At 38.5% G+C, this 21,563-nt stretch overlaps 1 protein-coding gene across 1 annotated transcript in view; it reads right to left on the bottom strand.

The window, feature by feature from the left end:
- Positions 1-21,563, bottom strand: part of LOC126470959 (Down syndrome cell adhesion molecule-like protein Dscam2) — a 242,310-nt gene that overhangs the window by 98,363 nt on the left and 122,384 nt on the right. The window contains exon 8 of the mRNA XM_050099008.1: positions 15,434-15,588. Within this exon, the coding sequence (XP_049954965.1) occupies positions 15,434-15,588 (155 nt within the window). The remainder of the gene's footprint in view (positions 1-15,433; positions 15,589-21,563) is intronic.

The raw sequence follows: 21,563 nt of genomic DNA on the forward strand, positions 1-21,563 counted from the left end.
GTTGAGTATATATGCTGGCTTCAGTCAATCAATGTATACCATGGTGGCAGCACTGTGGAGACATACAGAAAAGGAATTCTCCTCAAGCCTGAGCACAAGTTGTGGACCTGAGTATGAGGGTGAAGTTGGGGCTGACTACTGTCCACCCAGAGCATTACATGGCTACATGTGTGGAGGTCCCAGTGTACAAAGGACTTGGGTTCACCTTTGTGTTGTGGCAGTACCAGGTGCAGGTGCAATGTGCTGTCATGCAGCTGCTGTTAATAGGCCAGGTTGCAGGAGGTGTCCGGCAGGGGCTGTGGCTCATTGAAGTCACCTGGGATGCGGTTGGTTGGGGGGGGGGGGGGGGGCGTGACATTAGGTCAGTAGTCACTCAGTGCACTTAGGCACGGCAGCAAAATGGCCTGGGGGCATAGGGGTAGGGGTGGGTTTCAGTTGGTCATCAGTGTGGTAACTGTATTCCTCACTGAACACAAGGGGCAGATACCATGGGTTTGCTATGTATGGGAGATAGAATGGATGGGTGAAGCATGGGATCAATGTAATGAAAGATGTCCAGATACTCAACAGTTCCTTTGTTGGAACGTTAACAGACACAATTATTTGCAGAATTCGTTTACAATGGTAAGTTGCCACATATGTTTCCATGAACAAAAAGTGTCAGTCAAGTCGGTTTGGTAATCCCCAGCATTCATGAAGCTTTTATGAGTACACATGAGCAGTACCCATGGTCCGCAAGTGAGGAATCCATTTACACAGGTTTTCTTAAGACAATATGAGAAACATGGTTAATGTTCTTGAAGTATGATAAATAAATACAGCTTATCTAACAGTAGTCAAGGAAATAAGTAAATGCAAGTAAATGAACGTGGAGATATCATATGTGTATTTGATTTAATACAGTGATCGAAGCAAAACACAGTAACAAATGATCAAACTTGAGTTACCATAAGTGAAGCTAATCTAGCATTGTGATTAGAGATAATGCAAAATGCAAATAAACAAACTTAAAGTACCATAGCTGAAGCTGATCTAATACTGTGGGGATTTTAGTCAGTAACAGCCATATCCATGGAGGTGCAGTGGTTTGCATACAGTTCACAAAAAGAGATTAGATCTTGCTGCATTCATCATAATTTAATGGGCTCTGTCAAGTAGATATGCACAAGATATGAGATCATTAGGTAGTTGCTGAATAATGTTTCTACTAAGTAGGATACAGACCTCGCCTACCAGTTCTTCATAGGCATCATCACAGCCTGCAATGCTATTCGCTTTATACACACACAAAATCAACTCACCACTGATGTTTTCACAGATAACACGTCTGTCTGGTAGCAACTGAATCCAGGAACTTTCTGCTTAGAACAGTCATTTGAAGTAGCAGGTGTCCTTTTCTCAGGAATTAAGCTGATTCTGATCTCACTCTACCGAACCCCAGACACAAACATAAATATATTTATAACTTACTGGGAACAGCTGACACAGCATCTACAGAAATACAAGCATTTCATTATAATTTATCTAGAGGATATTAATATTGATGTCTTAACCCAGTCAAATGCTAAGATCCAATTATGTAATATTTTAAGATCATACAACTTCTATCTGATTAACGACCAACCAACAAAAAGAAGTCTTGCCTAGATAATATTCTCGCCAACATGGATAGAAATTCATTTTCGTACGGAGTTGAAGATCCACTCATCTCAGACCACAGTGGGATCTGGATTAAATTTCCAATGACAAGAACCGAGCATTATAAAAGGGAACAGAAAATGTTCAGAATGTTATGGGAAAGGAACATAGAAAAACTGAGATTCATTTTAAGAGAGATGGACTGGGAGAATAAAGTTTTAAACTGTAAGAATGTAAATGAGGCCTTTACAAACTTTTTGTCAACACTTAGCTTTTATATTAATAAGTACTGTATAAAGATAACAAAGGTACTAAATAACCAAAATAACTTGAAAAGGAAACAGAGCTGCAAATGGTTCACTCTAGAACTTGCAGCCCTTAGGAAGGTTATCATCATCATTCATAAAAAAAAGCCAAACAGGGAAACCAGGCAGGTAAAGATAGGTATACCAGAGCAAAACAAGTCTATAGAAGGGAAATAAAAGCAGCAGATGATGCTGTAATTTACTGTGTAGTAAGGTCATCTGAAGACCAATATCAGTTGCAAAGCGATTTAGAAAAGACTGCTGTATGGTGTGGTAGGTGGCAGTTGACGCTAAATAACGAAAAGTGTGAGGGGATCCACATGAGTTCCAAAAGAAATCCGTTGGAATTCGATTATTTGATAAATAGTACAATTCTCAAGGCTGTCAATAACTAAGTACCTGGGTGTTAAAATTACGAACAACTTCAGTTGGAAAGACCACATGGATAATATTGAGGGGAAGGCGAGCCAAAGGTTGCGTTTCATTGGCATGACACTTAGATGATGCAACAAGTCCGCTAAAGAGACAGCTTACACTACACTCGTTCGTCCTCTGTTAGAATTTGCTGCACGGTGTGGGATCCTTACCAGGTGGGATTGACGGAGGACATCGAAAGGGTGCAAAAAAGGGCAGCTCGTTTTGTGTTATCATGTAATAGGGGAGAGAGTGTGGCAGATATGATACGCGAGTTGGGATGGAAGTCATTAAAGCAAAGACGATTTTCGTCGCGGCGAGATCTATTTACAAAATTTCAGTCACCAACATTCTCTTCCGAATGCGAAAATATTTTGTTGAGCCCAACCTACATAGGTAGGAATGATCATCAAAATAAAATAAGAGAAATCAGAGCACGAACAGAAAGGTTTAGGTGTTTGTTTTTCCCACGCGCTGTTCGGGAGTGGCATGGTAGAGAGATAGTATGATTATGGTTAGATGAACCCTCTGCCAAGCACTTAAATGTGAATTGCAGAGTAATCATGTAGATGTAGAAGAGCCATTGAAAATTTTATCAGTAATTCTAAAAATAAGTGTAAAGCTGCCTGGGCATTTATAAATAAAGAATTACGAAGAAAAGTAAGAAAGGAATCAGTGCCTATTGCACCTAACATACTTAATGAGTTCTTTGTAAATAGTGGTAAAAATATTGATCCCACTGACAATCTTGAGTTAACATATGAACATAGAGTGAGCAACTACACCGCAGATAGAACTAGGGGATTAAATTTTAGTTGGAAACAAGTCAAACCTAGGGATGTGTCTAAAATAATTGCAAAATTGAGTAACTCCAAAACCGAGGATTATTACGGTTTCTCTAATGCAGTATTGAAACAAATCTCAGACACAATATTGTTAACGTTAACTTATCTCATAAATTGCATCCTTGAGGAGGGAATCTTTCCAGATTGTTTAGAAATGACTATCACAGTTCCAATCCACAAGAAAGGGAACAGAGACTGTCCAAATAACTACAGACCAGTTTCGACAGTTCCCTATTTTATCAAAAGTCATTGAATATTGCATGAAAACACAACTATTGAAGTACTTTGAAACGAACAATTTATTTAACAATGCTCAGTTTGGATTTAGGACAGGTAAATCAACCATTAAAGCCATAGACAATATCATCAATGAGATTGTTACCAATTTTGAGCTACATTTAATTACTTGTATTACACTGTTAGACCTCAGTAAGGCTTTCGACACTATTTCCCATAAGATCTTATTTTCTACGTTAAAACTGTACAGAATAAAGGGCTCACAGTTATTGCTAATATAATTGTACCTTGATAACAGACAGCAAATGGTCATAATTGAGAACCAACTATCAGACATATTCAAAATTGAAACCGGAGTTATTCAAGGATCAGTAATTGGCCCATTTCTCTTTCTAGTTTATATCAACGACCTCCCACATAACTTGCCTGACAAATCAATTCTATATGCTGATGACACCACCTTAATAACATCAGACGGAAATCTGGAAACTTTACAGGACAAAAATACAGACATGGTAGAAAACTCCACCACATGGTTGCAAAGCAATAAATTGGTCTTAAATGGTAATAAAACAGAGACAATATATTTTCATTTGAGTAAGCTGAAACCAGAAGGGACAGTAAACACATCTGTCAAACTGATAGGAATTTATTTAGACCCGAATTTGAATTGGGGCAAACATACGCAACAACCATGCAAGAAACTGTCCAGAGTAATTTTTTTACTGCGCAAACTTAGGACTTGTGTCAGTAAGAGCCAAATGTTAGAGGCATACTATGCATTTTTCCACTTGCACCTGGTCTATGGAATAATACTTTGGGGGAACTCTTCAGGGGCTCTGGAAGTTTTTAAGTGGCAGCAGAGGGCAGTTAGGGGTATAAAGGGCTTACCCGACAATGAATCATGCAGACCAGTATTCAGGGAGCTGAAAATAATGACTCTCTCTGCAGTATTCATATACCAATGTCTGATAGACATCGAAGAAAACCAGAGTAACTTCGCAGTAGGGGAGGGGGGGGGGGGGGGGTTACACTCACACAACACAAGAAATAAACATTACATTGACACGCCCCAGGTAAGGCTAAAGAAAAGCCAAAACTGCCATAACTACATGGGGATTAAGCTATTCAACAAACTGTCTATAGCAACCAGGGAAGAAACTAAAAAATTGGCTCATTCTGAATACAACCTACAGCATTCTGGAATTCGAAGAAAACTTGAAACGCCTCCAGAATGAATGATGATTATAGCATGTAGTAAAAATATATGTGGTATCATATTCTGTGATAAATTTTATCCAAGGAGATGTATAACTATAAATACTTTTCTTTTCTGTATATTTTTTAAAAACTAATTGGTATCTTTAAAAAAACCTGTATGTATATATTGTATTGTGTTTTGGTACTTTGTATTTTTTGATGCTGTCTATTACAACACTAAGTTGTTTAACGACAATAAAATTTGATTTGATTTGATCTGAATACAGCAAGCTGTTAAGATTTGATAATGAAATAACTTGAGACATAACTTAGCACCAAAGGAACATTAAATCACTGCACTCATGTGGATAGTTCAGCATCAGTACAGGAAGTGCCAGGGGAGTTCAACATTGGTGCAGAAAGTGCCAGGAGTTGGGGACATGCTTTAGGAAAAAAAAACCACTCGCTGTGACAAAGAATCACATGGCAGAGAAAACTCTTGTCTTTGGATGCATACAGTTTGAGATGTGTTTTTTTCTGGGTGCTGTGTTATCTGCTACAGTGAGAGATCATCCACTGGAGCAGTTGGCTGGCTGACACAAACATGTAGTAGTGCATTGTCACAGTCTCATAGGCATACGTCTCAAATAGCTATTAAAAATTCTGACTCTGAAACAGAAAAATGACAAAATTTTAATGTATACCAGTATATAAGAAAAATATCATGGAAAACGTATGCCATGCCATTCTTCACCTGAAGGACCAGCCATATTTATCAGTTGTAAAACCGGAAAACCTTTTGATGATGGTGATATTTCTTAATAGACACGGGTGTACTGCCGGTCTACAGTGTCCAACGGGCACAATATTTCGGTGATCATACATGTCGCCATCATCAGGTGAACTGACGGACTGAACTCCTGTGAACGTGCTGGCATGGAGATCCGTATGCTATGGCTGCTCAGAGGGAACTGGGTTTGGTCGCGGCGGCGAAAGATTTGAATACCATCCGCCCGCGGCGCGCTCCCTCCGCTGTCCGCGCCACGGTCGCGCGGTGGAACAGATTGCGACGGCGTCTGAGATGACGTCGGAGTGATGGCTCTGTCCGCCGTGGTCGTCACAACTATACGTTTGCTTGATTTACTCTTGATTAACCCAATCGCTGGTTCCCAAGCCTTGCTAAGATTATAGCCAAAGCCACTGTTTATGAGGTCGTCATTGGTGCGAATTTTGATGGCCTCTCTAACAACGCTGTCCCAGTATCTCGATGTCTGTAACAGAATCCTCGTGCCTTCATACTCCATAGCATGATTTTCCGACAATGTTCAGCGAGCGCCGACTTGCTCGGGTACATCAGTCGAGTGTGCCTCTGGTGTTCACAGCATCAATCCTCGATGGTACGCATCGTCTGACCAATATACGACTTGCCACATTGACACGGAATCTGGTACACGCTGGCCTTCCTCAAATCGAGGTCATCTTTGGCGCTCCCCACCAGTGCATGAGTTTTATTCAGAGAGCAAAACACAGTTCCGACCCAGTGTTTCTTCAAAATGCGGGCGATTTTCCCCGAGAGTGCGCCTGTATATGGAATAAACGCAGTGCCTACCTCCTCCCTCGTGATTTCATCCATCTCCACAGGTTGTGCTGTAGTGGTTGGGCGGAGAGCACGTTGAATCTGCCCCTCTGAGTACCCATTTTTTCGAAGTACAGTTCTTAGATGTTCCAATTCCTGGGGTAGACTCTCTGCATCAGAGGTAGTGCATGCCTTATGTACTGGAGTTTTAAGTACCCCATTCCTCTGTGAAGGGTGGTGGCAACTGTCTGCGTGCAAATACATATCAGTGTGCATTGTCTTCCGATACACCCCATGACCTAGGGTGCCGTCAGCCCTTCTTTTGACCAAGATATCAAGGAAGGGTAATTTACTCTCCGTTTCAGTCTCCGTAGTGAATTTGATGTTGGGGTGTAGAGAGTTTATATGTGTAAGGAAGTCAAGTAGTTTATCAATACAATGTGGCCAGACAACGAACGTGTCGTCCACGTAACGGAAAAAGCAAGTAGGTTTCCATTCGGATGATGACAGGGCTTCCTCCTTGAAGTTCTCCATGTACAAATTCGCTACCACCAGTGAGGGTGGGCTACCCATGACGACTCCCTCTGTTTGTTTGTAGTATTCTCCATTAAAAAGAAAATACGTGGAAGTCAAGACATGCCTAAAAAGTTCAGTGGTCTTCTCGTCAAACTTCTGACTAATCAATTCTAGTGACTCTCGCAGGGGTATCTTCGTGAACAAGGAAACGATGTCAAAACTCACCATGATATCTGACTCCTCCAACCTGAAGCTATCAAGGCGTTTAACAAAATCCACGGAATTACAGATGTGATGAGGGCATTTACCCACATAAGGACTTAATATTCCCGTCAGGTATTTGGCCAACAAATATGTAGGTGCCCTGATGTTGCTGACAATGGGGTGTAATGGTACCCCCTCTTTGTGAACCTTCAGGAGTCCATATAGTCTAGGGCTCTAGGTGGTACCGGACCTTGGGGTAACAATTTCTTAGCATCACCCTCTGGTAAATCTGCGTCCTTGAGAAGCGACCTCATCTTGTTCTTCACCTTCTTTGTAGGGTCAACGCTGATCTTCCGGTAGGAATCGTCATTTAGGTATCTTATCAGTGTAGTCCTTATGGGAGACAACAACTGTAGCATTGCCTTTGTCAGCCGGTAAGAATAAGACAACAATCAGATCACGATTGGTCATTACTGGTGATATTTGACTTCATCGGCTTGGATTTCATCAACGCACGACAAGTTTCACGACGTATTTCCTCAGCTGATTCAGGCGGAAGTCGAGCTGCAACCTGTTCAACAGCACTAACAATTTCTGCGACCGGAGTGAAGCTGGGGGTGGGAGCGAAGTTGAGACCTTTCTGCAAAACCGAGACCGCATCATCACTCAACACTATGCCACTCAAACTGATGACAGTCTTGCACGGAACTTGCAGAGATGGTTTGTCTAGGAGACGTGAGAACTTAGCTGTTTGACGTCCCGTTGCCTTCTTCCTCAATAGCACTGGGAGTTTTAGAGCAAACTTTGTAATATCTGATCCCAAGAATGGAGATGTGTAAGAAATAGAAGTCAACTCTGAGAGATTTTTTTCTTGAACTTAATTTTGCCATTCACTTAAAAAAAATGTATTGAAATGCAAAATGGTTTTTGCTAACTACAGTATATTAGTTAAAATGATTCAAGATGGCCGCCGAGTGAGAGCACAGGTATTTTCTTCATCCGCTAAAAGAACATATTTAAGAGGAAATATTGTCAAATTTAAATTTTCTTTGTTTCGTATACTTGCTGTAGTGTCCGTTCTTGTCGCACAACTGAGTATTAACGTCCCAGCAGAGCTTGTTTTTGAAAAAAACTTCGTGTTATCTTAAGCCCGATAACCGCGACATAACCCGAAATTTTGCGTGACAAACACAAAAAATTCTATTCAAGTTTTCTTGATAGTACAAAATTCATTAAAAGAGACAGATACGAGTTTCATCAGTGTCTACTGTCGCAAGAAAAGTGTAATTAAACGTTTCTAAATCGTATTTAACTAACACAGTTCGTATTGTTTACTAGTTAGACGCGATACAGGCCTAAATTTTCGAAGTTGTAAACGTTTAAAAACCTGACCAAACACGCTTGATACGTAAATTCTCTAAAAGCGAAGTAATCACTAATTCATTCTTCTGTCATTGTATCTCTAAATCAGTACAAAAACAATAACAACCGCACACAAGACCTTTGCGTCGTTTTTTGTTTACATACTGCCAATCTCGCGTCCTTGACAAATTTAAAACATTCTTTAAACTTAATTATTCTTTTGAAACTGACCATGAGTGAGCAATGTGGGAGCTGTTATAGGATAGTGAGTAGAGGGATTTGCTGCCAATCTTGTAGGAAATATTTTCACTGGGGGGGGATACAGTGCGAGAATGTTGGGAGAACAGAAGAGGCTCTCTCCTGGAACTGCAGAGTATGCAGTAGGAACATTTTGATTGGGGAACTGGAAAGGAAAATTTGTGCCCTTCAGGCACAGTTGAAAGAAGCAAGGAAGGAACTGATACAGATCAAGGGAGACAGGGAGGTGGTTGGGAACTGGCAGCTGGTAGGAGGAGAGGAAGAAAGAGAACACGATCTGATAGTTTTATCATCAACACCAAAAACAGGTATCTACCACTGCCAGAGTTAAGTGGAGAAGAGCCTCAGGTAGAACAAGGAGCAGAAAACGTGCACCACACTTTAACCGAGGCCAAGAAGCCTAGGAGTGTACAAAGTGTTAGGAAGAAGGAAGTGTTGCTGCTAGGTAGTAGCCATGAGTGAGGTGTAGGTCCTCAGTTAAGGAAAGTTTAGGGGCAGCATACCACGCCACCAGTAACTTCAAGCCAAATGCAGGGCTAAGTCATGTGATAGAGGACTTAGGGTCTTTATGTAAGGACTTTACAAAAGAGGGCCATGTAGTGATAGTAGGTGGGGTGGGAAACAGTATGGACAGGGATGGGGCATATGACATAGATGGTGACCTGGACAAGACAGCTTCCCTGACTCATGGCATGAACGTACACTTTGTTGAGCTGTTCTGGCGTCGTGATTGGCCACACCTTGATGGAGCTGTGAGGTGAATCAATGTGGGGTTAGGGATGGCTCTGAGGACACCCAACTCTGCTCATGTTTCTCTGGTGCCCATCGGGACTATCAACAGATGGGATTTCACTATGCATGGCCTACACCTAAACAGGACTGGGAAGGGAAGATTGGTACAGCTGATTCATGAAAGTATAGGGGGTGGATCTAGGGCCACACGTTATCAAATACCTGTTGTCATGGGTAGGAAAAGAAAGTCTCTTTTAGGATAAATCTAGACAACTAGTTCCCCTGCCTAAAGAATATCTCCAGCACTTTAAAAATACTGAAACAGTCATTCACAAGCAAGATTTTAGCTCTGCAAATATCACATACACCATATGTCACAAAGAAAAACAAACAATTGGAAAGAGTAACATGGGGTATTTCACAGAATTAACAATCCTCCATCAAAACATGCAAATAATATACAACTATTAGATGTTGAGCTAGAATCTTTGAACTGCACAGTAGTTAGTGTTACTGAGCACTGGTGTAAAGAGACAGAAATCCTACATGTAGTGTTATCATTCTATGAAAGGGCAAACTCTTACTACAGAACTGCTTCAAGGGGTGAAGGATCATGCATGTATATCAGAAAAGGAACACAACTCAAATCAAGACATGTCCTCAGTACAGCAAGTGAAGACAAACACTTTGAAATATCAGCTATTGAATTAACAGGGCTTGATATCACTAATAAATTAATCATTTTATGTGTGTATAGATCTCCCAGTGGTAGTGTGGGCACTTTTTTAAATAAATTAACAGAATTTCTATCTCAAGTACAAAGTACAAGTGCAAAGGTCAACATAATTCTGTGTGGGGACATTAACATGAACACTAATAACATAAATGAATACAGCAGCACCCTCATAAATATCCTTCAAAGTTTTGGCATGTCCCTATTGGTAAATAGTGCAACAAGGGTTACTACAATGACTGCATCAGTTATTGGCCACATGGCGGCATGGCCACAAATATGGACAGGAAAAATGTGATGTGGCTGTGAAAGAGCTCGGACTATCAGACCATCTCTGTCAAATAACAGTAAAATCATGTGTCAAATCATTCCCTGAATTACAAGCCTACAAACTACATCTATCAGAAATCAAAATAAATGATTTTTCAAAGGAACTAGCAAAACAAAGATGGGATGAAGTGTATAAGGAAACTAATGTGAGTATGAGATTCTCCACATGATTTAAACTGAACTTTGAAAAGGCATTTCCAAAAGTATATATGTCTGTGTCAACATCTCACAAAAACAAATGGATAGCAGCAGGTATTAAGGAGTCATCACAAAAACTTAAATACCTCAGTACCATGAAAAAGAGTTACAATGATACAGAATTCTTAAATTTCTATCATAGATACAAAAAGATCTATAGGAAGGATTGCTGCAAAAAACTCATTTAATGACAAAATAATATATAATGCAGAGAATAAAAGCAAAGCAGTCTGGGATGTTATAAAAAAGGAAACAGGGAGAGACAAAGAAATGCAGAATAACATACTGCTTAGGGAGGGAGATAAGGTGATAAATGATCCACAACACTTAGTAAACTATGATGGTAATCCCAAAAGTAAGATCTCCTATTTTTTATAAGTACATAGACCTGTTTTTTTCTACAATGGTTTACATCAGTTTACAGCTTGAACATTTTGTTGTTGTTTCGACATAATCATCATTTCTGTTGATGCATTTTTGTAGATGCTGTGGCAGTTTTTGTATGCCCATGTCATACCAGCTCGCCACCATGCAATTTACAAAGTTATGAAATTCTTCTTTCACCTTGTCGTTGGAGCTGAATCGCTGGGACCACAATTAACACTGATAGGTAATGTGAGACTCTGAAAAAACTCAAATGGGCAATTCAGAACTGGAGAAGAGGAATGTTGAGCAAGGGCGCACACATTCGCCATGACAATGTTTGCCCACACATCACTCGGCAAACTGTTGCTCTCCTGAAACAGTTTCAGTGGAACATAATCACCCACCCACCCTATAGTCCAGACTTGGCCCCCAGTGACTATCACCTGTTCCTTAGGTTAAAAGAACATTTGGGTGGAAAGTGGTTCAGCTCCGACGATGAGGTGACTGAAGAGGTTCATAACTTTCTAAACAGCATGGCGGCAAGCTGGTATGACATGGGCATACAAAAACTGCCATGGCATCTGCAAAAATGCATCGACAGAAATGGTGATTATGCCGAAAAATACCTAAATGTACAAACTGTAAACTGATGTAAACCATTGTTGAAATAAACAGGTCTATGTACTTACAAAAAAATAGGAGCCCTTACTTTTGCGATTATCCTCGTATGTAAATGAGCATTTTTCAAGTATTGTAAAGACATTACAGCAAAATTTCCCCAAAACAGATATAACACTGGTAAATAATGTTGCACTAAATACAATGATGTTACTTCCAACCACAGAGAATGAAATCAATAAAACTGTTCAAAAACTAAAAAATAAAAAGTAGGTAGACTTAGAAGAAGTACCAATGTGTGTACAGAAACAATGCAAGAGATTATACAAGGTTCCTTAACAAATATAATAATGAATCCTTCACATCGGGGACATTTCCAGAGCAGTTAAAACAGGCAAGAGTTGTACCTTTGCTTAAGAAAGGTAATGCAGAAGACATACCAGCCTATTTCCCCACTGTCCCTATTCTCAAAAATAATAGAAGCAATTATGAAAGCCAGATTAATGAATTACCTAAATAAATACAATCTTTTAAGCAAATCACAGTTTGGTTTCTGAAGTGGTAAAAATATGGAGTCAGCCATAGTAGAATTCACAAAGGTTGTATTCGATGCTCTTGACAAAGATGAGTGTGTTGCAGGCATATTTTTGGATCTTTCTAAGGCCTTTGATACAGTTGACCACAAGATTGTATTAAATAAATTAGAAGCATTAAGAATAAATAAGAGGGGTAGCAAATGACTGGTTTTGATAATACCTAGCAGATAGCATGCAAAGAGTAGAGATAACACATACCTTGAATAGATCCAAACATTTAGTAAAATACTTATCAGAACCAGAATACATCAATATAGGGGTTCTGCAAGGTGGCGTATTAGGACCAATACTATTCCTGATATATATCAATGACTTTCCCTGCAGTGTTAATCATGGTGAAAAAATTCTCTTTGCTGACAACAGCAATATTACAGTCACAGAGAAAACAAGAGAACTCCTTGCAGATGAAGCAAATGAAGCTCTCAAGGAAGTTTACGATTGGTCAGTAAGCAATAAAGTGACATTGAACATAAAGAAAACTAATGCCATGAATTTCAGTTTGAAGAGGCAAAATGACAATGTTAAATTAACTGTAGATGACACTTGTATTGACTGTGTAACAAATGCAAAATTTTAACGAATGAATATTGATTCTCAGTTGAAGTGGTGTGAACACACAAAGGTACTTGCAAACAGAATGTCATCAGCATGTTATGCCCTTCGAGTGCTATCAACAGTATGTAATGTGCAGTGTCTGTTAGTTACATACTATTCATATGTACACTCAGTTCTTAGCTATGGCATCATTTTTTGGGGAACAAATGCACAAAATATGAACACAGTTTTCAATCTCCAGCAAAGAGCCATTAGAATCATAACCAAAAATGGTAGTCGAGCTCATTGTAAAGATCTGTTCAAAACACTGGGGATTTTAACTGCTCCATGTGAGTACATTTACCAGTCAGTTGGACACATCAAAAATAACATTTGCAATTATTGCACAAACAGTTCTGTCCATGACCATGGAACAAGAGCTAGACTCAACTTACATTTTCCAAGAAAAAAATAAACATGAAACTCAAAACAGCATTTTCTACCAGTGAATAAAACTGCACAATAAATTACCAAAAGAGATAAAAGAAATAGCGAAAATACACTTTTTTAAAAAGGCAGCTAAAAAGTACCTGTTATGCAATACATTTTATACATTGAAGGATTACTTAGATAAAACAGAGTAGGGGGTTGGTAAAACAATGTTATACAAATAAATAATAATAATGATTATAAAACATCCAACATTCCACATAACACCTTCACACAATGTTTTTTCCTTTTCTAGAAAAACTAAACCCCAAGCTATATGCAATACTAACACCTCTTCCTCTTTCTAAGCTCAACACCTCACTCATTATAGAGGGATGCTGACTCAGTTTTTCAGGATAGAAAATGGGAAGTTGTGGTATAGAAAATGGCCCAGGGGTTACCAACGTGTGTGTGTTTGTGTGTGTAGTGAGTGAAGTGTTATGAAACAATGTGTCTTTAGTTTGTGTAGTGACTGATTGTGAGATATGAGTCAACAGTGTGGCACTGAGTAAATCTAATGATTGTAGAAGTTTGTAAGTATATGTGTGTATGAGTTAGCTCATTTTAAATTGGTCTAAACTTGTAAATACTTTGACATGTCCTATATCCTTGTAAAAGGAGATCTGCAGATGAATAAAGCTACTACTACTACTACTACTACATTACTGTTGTATTTCTACACCTGTATTATTTCAAAGAAAATGTTGTGTCTATGTATTAGTGGTACTTGAAACAAGAACTTTCTCACTGGCACTTATAACCAGTCAGCTTCCTGGTATGAAACTTTGAATGTTTTCAACTGATTATTTATTTTCTAATTTGTCTCATTACTTTTTGCAGTGAAGATGTAGGCAGTAAAATTCTGTTGTTTCACAATACCTACACAAGCTCTGGATACAAATAAGCTACACACAAAAAGAGATACATTGTTTCCCTAGTCTTCTGACAAATGTGAAATCTGGCATTTAGGACTATTCCCATTTCCACTCATCAATTATTCACGATTTTTGTGATAAAATCACCTCAGTATTTGTCCCAGACAATCAACAGAAATCAAATCAAACAAAAAAAAAAAAATGTTTGTTCTACCTGCAGTTTGTAGTTCATTCCTCCAGCAAGTGACTTCAGTTTCTAAATCACACACAGAGTATTATACAAAAGGAAAGAAGAGAAGGAATACCCCTTGTATGAGTAACCTCATTTGTCATTTACAAAAATATCACTGGACAATTAATTGAATATTAGTTTACAACTTATTAAATTGAATATTAGTTTACAACTTATTAAAATATGCTTGATAAGTAAATTATATAATGCACACTATTATTCATTACCATGCCTACACCATTCTTATAACCTATAACTTCAAAATTGTTGTGAATACATGCAAATAAGCAATGAAGTATTTAAAAAGTGTCTGTTTCATCAGATTTAACATATTTATGTCCAGTTAATTTCCAGTGAAACAATTGGAAGATTTAAAATGAAATTTCTTTGTGTGAGTTTCAGACTATCACATCTTGTTGGGAGTAAAACAAACTGTCAGCCTGATGCCTTAGGTTACTGTTTTGAAGCAATCTACATTTTTCTCAAGGTGTTCATATTGCAAACATGAAGTTGTCATATAGATAGCATAGCTTTGGTATTGCTGACATATAACTTGTTTAAAATTTTGCTGGATGTATTAGGAGTCCGAAAGTAGTACCAAGACAAAGAAGATTGCCCTCTGTTATGAAATTAAATTGTTTGTGTGACAATACAGCAGGCTGTGATCTACAAAAACTTCACAGTTCCTTAAGCTCTCAGTAATGCAAATTAATATTTCCAGAGATAATAAGGAAAAGGAAAGAGACACAAGATATTGAGATCCACACAAATACAAGTTATTCATAATCCCAACAAAAGAGTGACAACTAGTGTCTGGGCTGGAGTATACATAAGTGTAATAGGATGTTTCATCATCTTACTTAACTATACATTAAGTCCTTTGTAATTGAAGATAAATTGTAGGTCTGTGTGTAGCCTTTCCTAATTTCATTTGTCAGTATTTTTTATCTATCCCATTACCTTTAAAGGAGAAAGGATTGGTCAATATTTATGTGTTAATATGTGGCCTGCTGCCAGATGTTCTATGTCAGAAATTTTAATACCTTATACTTACTTAAAAGCTCCATCTAATTTAGCTCTTTTACTTGATATCTTTAAAATTTAAGAGTCTTTTATGATACAGATGCGCTAAACTTTACACATTTTTTTAGGTTCCTGCTAAATATGAAACTTACCTTGTACTGCAACATAGTAGGTGATTTTATCTTTCCCATATATATTTTCTGCTGAACATGAATAATTTCCAGCATCAGTGCTCTGTACTGGACTGATCTGCAGTAACCAAGCATCAATTATTTGTGTACGACTATCCTCTTCAATTGGGTTTCCACTGGAAGCGAGGTATCAATTATAATATTGAAGCAAGTGAAGATAAAAAATTGAAATTTTGCAAGAAATCGACCATATATGTTTATCTTGAATTATAATGTAATATGTATATCAGGGTATATCACTTTTCATCAAACAGAGGAGGCTATGAGCAGTAAACAGACATGTAGAATAAGTGGAAAATTAGTTAGCTTCCATCAAGGCATTTCCATCAATACGAATTTGTGCCAAACATTTTATGAAATGTACTCACAAGATATCAGCTTTCAAAATGTATTCCTGTACATAAAAACAAAAATAGAGAAATCGTAACTGTTTCCTTTTCCTTTCATAATTGTTTTCAATGAAATATTGTAAGTTTGATACAGAAACAGCCAAAGTTGTAAGATTCACTTTGTTATTTAATTGCTGGCTAGTTTTGGGTTACCTGAACCCATTTTCAGATCATCCAGACCAATAAAGCAATATTTTCTGAAATAGCATATAAACCATGTCAAGATTATTTTTATTTGTAAAAAAATACTAACCTTGATTTTGTTATATGCTTATGTATAATCCTGGCATGGTTTATTGCTGTTTTGGAAAATTTTGCTTTGTCTGTCATGATGATTTCAAAATGGTTTCAGGTAGCTTGAAACTGGTCATCTATTAACAAAAAGTGATTCTTGCAACTTTGGCTGCTGTTTCTATATCATACTATTAACAGGAATTACTGTCATGGAATTAATCCAGCATGCTGGAAATCCATTGAACGTTTTAAGGCATGTTAAAATAAAAAGTAAATAATTAGTCCCACTGGGCATGCCATGATCCTATCTTCCTGACAATAATTATCACATGAGTTTTTTTTTTTATATCTACAAGTGAAAACATACTGGTAGATAGCAATATCTTAAAATATTAGTATATATATATATATATATATATATATATATATATATATATATATATATATATATATATACAAACAAAGATGATGAGACTTACCAAACAAAAGCGCTGGCAGGTCGATAGACACACAAACAAACACAAACATACACACAAAATTCAAGCTTTCACAACAAATGGTTGCTTCATCAGGAAAGAGGCAACCGTTTGTTGTGAAAGCTTGAATTTTGTGTGTATGTTTGTGTTTGTTTGTGTGTCTATCGACCTGCCAGCGCTTTTGTTTGGTAAGTCTCATCATCTTTGTTTTTAGATACATTTTTCCCACGTGGAACGTTTCCCTCTCTCTCTCTCTCTCTCTCTCTCTATATATATATATATATATATATATATATATATATATATATATATATATATATATATATATATATATATATATTATGTGGGCAGTGAAATTGTATATTTCTGTCTTGGTAGAACACCTTTTTTTCAATCCAAACTGTGATTTACTAAGTATCCCATTACTGCTGAGATGGCTAACCACCCTTGAGTGCATTACTTTCTAAACAAATTTTGAAAATGCTGTGAGCAAGGATACGGGCTAATTGCTAAGTTTGAGGATATAGAAATTAGCAAGCTAACATACTTTGCATACTTTCACTCTTTGATGTTATGCGGAATAGTGTATTGGTGTAACTCAACACTTAGGCAAAAAGTATTCACTGCTCAAAAGAAAGTGGTTAGAATAATATGTGGGGCTCTCAGTCGCACACACACACACACACACACACACACACACATATACACTCCTGGAAACTGAAATAAGAACACCGTGAATTCATTGTTGACTTACACCTTCTAGAGCACGTTGGGTGGCACGGGATACATGCGGACGTGCATTGTCCTGTTGGAACAGCAAGTTCCCTTGCCGGTCTAGGAATGGTAGAACGATGGGTTCGATGACGGTTTGGATGTACCGTGCACTATTCAGTGTCCCCTCGACTATCACCAGTGGTGTACGGCAAGTGTAGGAGATCGCTCCCCACACCATGATGCCAGGTGTTGGCCCTGTGTGCCTTGGTCGTATGCAGTCCTGATTGTGGCGCTCACCTGCACGGCGCCAAACACGCATACGACCATCATTGGCACCAAGGCAGAAGCGACTCTAATTGCTGAAGACGACACATCTCCATTCGTCCCTCCATTCACGCCTGTCGCGACACCACTCGAGGCGGGCTGCACGATGTTGGGGCGTGAGCGGAAGACGGCCTAACGGTGTGCAGGACCGTAGCCCAGCTTCATGGAGACGGTTGCGAATGGTCCTCGCCGATACCCCAGGAGCAACAGTGTCCCTAGTTTGCTGGGAAGTGGCGGTGCGGTCCCCTACGGCACTGCGTAGGATCCTACGGTCTTGGCGTGCATCCGTGCGTCGCTGCGGTCTGGTCCCAGGTCGACGGGCACGTGCACCTTCCGCCGACCACTGGCGACAACATCGATGTACTGTGGAGACCTCACGCCCCACGTGTTGAGCAATTCGGCGGTACGTCCACCCGGCCTCCCACATGCCCACTATACATCCTCGCTCAAAGTCCGTCAACTGCACATACGGTTCACGTCCACGCTGTCACGGTATGCTACCAGTGTTGAAGACTGCGATGGAGCTCCGTATGCCACGGCAAACTGGCTGACACTGACGGCGGCGGTGCACAAATGCTGCGCAGCTAGCGCCATTCGACGGCCAACACCGCGGTTCCTGGTGTGTCCGCTGTGCCGTGCGTGTGATCATTGCTTGTACAGCCCTCTCGCAGTGTCCGGAGCAAGTATGGTGGGTCTGACACAACGGTGTCAATGTGTTCTTTTTTCCATTTCCAGGAGTGTGTATATATATATATATATATATATATATATATATATATATAATATGGTGAAATGTATCTTATTTTGTAGGGATTTCATTAGCACAGCTGTAAGATTATCTAAATCCAGTGGTACATGCTACAGGAGAAGCATTGTGAAACTTGGTTTGGTTTACTGTTTAAATTACAAGACTATTAATTCTAAGAAGTCTGGAAACTTATTGCTGCTTACACACATGTCTCATGAAATGATTGTTATAATAAAATGTGATAAATTCCAGCTCATACGTACAACTGCTGATTGTAGTTTGCATGGGGTACACAGATGGAGCCTACATCTACATATATACTTTGCAAGATATTAAAACAACGTGGAGCAGTTACAGCTGATGTTCTGAGTTACATCTGTAATGCATCACTAACTCAAGGTATTTTCCCAGACAGGTTAAAATATGCCATTGTCAAGCTGCCCTACAAAAAAGGAGAAACCACAGATGCCAATAATTACCAGCCCGTATCCTTGCTCACAGCATTTTCAAAATTTGCTTAGAAAGTAATGTACTCAAGGGTGGTTAGCCATCTCAGCAGTAATGGGATACTTAGTAAATCACAGTTTGGATTGAAAAAAAGGTGTTCTACCAAGACAGAAATATACAATTTCACTGCCCACATAATAGAGTCTTTAAATAGTAAAATGTCACCAATAGGAATTTTATGTGACTTATTCAAGGCATTTGATTGTGCGGACCATGACATAATGTTACAGAAATTACAATTCTATGGTATAAATGGAACAGCATATGAGTGGTTTAAGTCATATCTACAGGACAGGAAGCAAAAAGTTTCTGTATATGGTTTAAGTGATTTAAGGAAGTTTCCCACTTCATCCGACTGGGATGAAATTACATTAGGTGTTCCACATAGTTTGATCGTGGGTCTCCTTCTGTTCTTGATATATGTGAATGACCTCCCTTCTTATCTGAAACAAGAAGCTAAACTGACACTGTTTGCTGATGATACAAGCATCATTATTAATCCAGCGAATGAAACTACAGTAGAAAATGATACAAATAATGTCTTTGGAAAAGTTACTAATTGGCTTTCTGCAAGTGGGCTTGCTCTGAACTTTGAAAACACAGCACATACAATTTTCTACTGCAAGGACTACAGTTCCTTCAATAAATATAACACGTCAACAGAAGTCAGTAACCAGTGTAGAGCATACTAAGTTTTTGGGTGTACATATAGATGAGAATCATAAATGGAAAATTCATATTCTGGATCGCCTAAAGTGACTAGGTTCAGCAACTTTTGCAATCAGAGTAATTGCTAATTTTGAGGATATAGAAATTAGCAAGCTAACATACTTTGCATACTTTCTCTCTTTGATGTTATGCGGAATAGTGTATTGGTGTAACTCAACACTTAGGCAAAAAGTATTCACTGCTCAAAAGAAAGTGGTTAGAATAATATGTGGGGCTCTCAGTCGCACATCTTTTAGGCACCTGTTTAAAAGGTTAGGAATTCTTACAACAGCCTCACAGTACATTTACTCAGTAATGAAATTTGTTCTCAGCAACATGGGCCAGTTTAAAAACAACAGTGACATTCATAATACCAGAAGAAAGAAAGACTTACACTATCCTCTACTTAACCTATCTTTGACACAGAAAGGGTTAAAAATATGCTGCTGTAAAACTTTTCGCTAAATTACCAGATGAAATAAAATGTCTGACAGACAGTAGTAATAGTTTTAAAAATATATTGAAATCATATCTCCTTGACAACTCCTTCTATACCATAGATGAATTTTTGAATGGGAATAAATAAATCTATAGGTATAATATATGCATTATGTGACATTTAAGGGCTTGGGGTAGGTAACAAAAATTTTAAGCTCCCCTTTTTTTTAAAAAAAAGGAAAGAAAGAAAGAAAAGAAAATCTTCATTCATGTGTGTATTTATTATGCACTTGACACATTTCACATCATAACGGTTACTGTGAGATTGATCAATGGAACATGTAGCTAACTAACAATCCATCGTTTGGTTCATGGCAGAGGGGTACCCTGTTCCACCACTAGTCATTTCCTTTCCTGTTCCACTTCCAAATAGAACAAGGGTTAAAAAACTTACTTTATGTCTCCATACAAGCCTGTTGTCTCCTATCATCATGGTACTTACATGAAATGTATGTTGGTAGGTATAAAATCATTTTGCAGTCAGCCTCAAATGCCAGTTCTCTACATTCTCTCAACAGTGTTCCTTAAAAAGAATGTCACCTTACCTGCAGTGAGTTCCTGAAGCATCTCTGTGACACTTGTTGTTTGAACCTAATGGTAAGAAAACTAGTAGCCCAAGTCTGAATTGTTTTGATGTTTTCCTTTAACCTGACCTGGTGTGAATCACAAACACTCAAATGGTACTCAACAATGGGTTGCACTAGTGTTCTGTATGTGGTCTCCTTTACAGATCAACCACACTTTCCTAAAATTTCCCCAATATACTGCAATCAAACATTCGCATTCCCTACTATGATCCTTATGTGCTCATTACATTTCATATTGCTTTATAATGCTATGCCTAGGTATTTAATCAATGTGACTGTCAAGCAGCAAACTATTAATTCTTTATTCAAACATTATAGGTTTGTTTTTCCTACTAATATACATTAACTTACATGTTTCTAGATTTAGAGCTAGCTGTCATTCATCACATCAACTAAAAATTTTGTCTAAGCCATCTTGTATCCTCCTACACACACTCAATGATGACACCTTTCCATAAACCACAGTATCATCAGCAAACAGGTGCAGACTGTTGCTTACCATATGAGTCAGATCATTTATGTATACGGTAAATAACAGCACTCCTATCGCACTTCCCTGGGCCCTCCTGATGATAACCCTTGCTCTGATGAACACTTGCCATCAAGCACAGTATACTAAGTTCTGTTACTTAAGAAGTCATTGAGACACTCACAATTCTTTGAACTTATTCCATATGCTTGAACCTTTGTCACCAGCTGACTGGATAGCACCACACCAAATGATTTATGGAAATCTAGGAATATGGAATCTTTCTGTTGCCCTTCATCCAAACTCCATAGGATATATTGTCAGAAAAATGCAACTTGAGTTTCACATGAGTGATTCTTCCTAAAATCATGCTGATTCATGGACAGAAGCTTTTTCCTCTCAAGGAAATTTATTACATTAGAACTCAGAAGATGTTC

Source organism: Schistocerca serialis, chromosome 3, assembly GCF_023864345.2.
Source record: "Schistocerca serialis cubense isolate TAMUIC-IGC-003099 chromosome 3, iqSchSeri2.2, whole genome shotgun sequence".
Lineage (NCBI taxonomy): Eukaryota > Metazoa > Arthropoda > Insecta > Orthoptera > Acrididae > Schistocerca > Schistocerca serialis.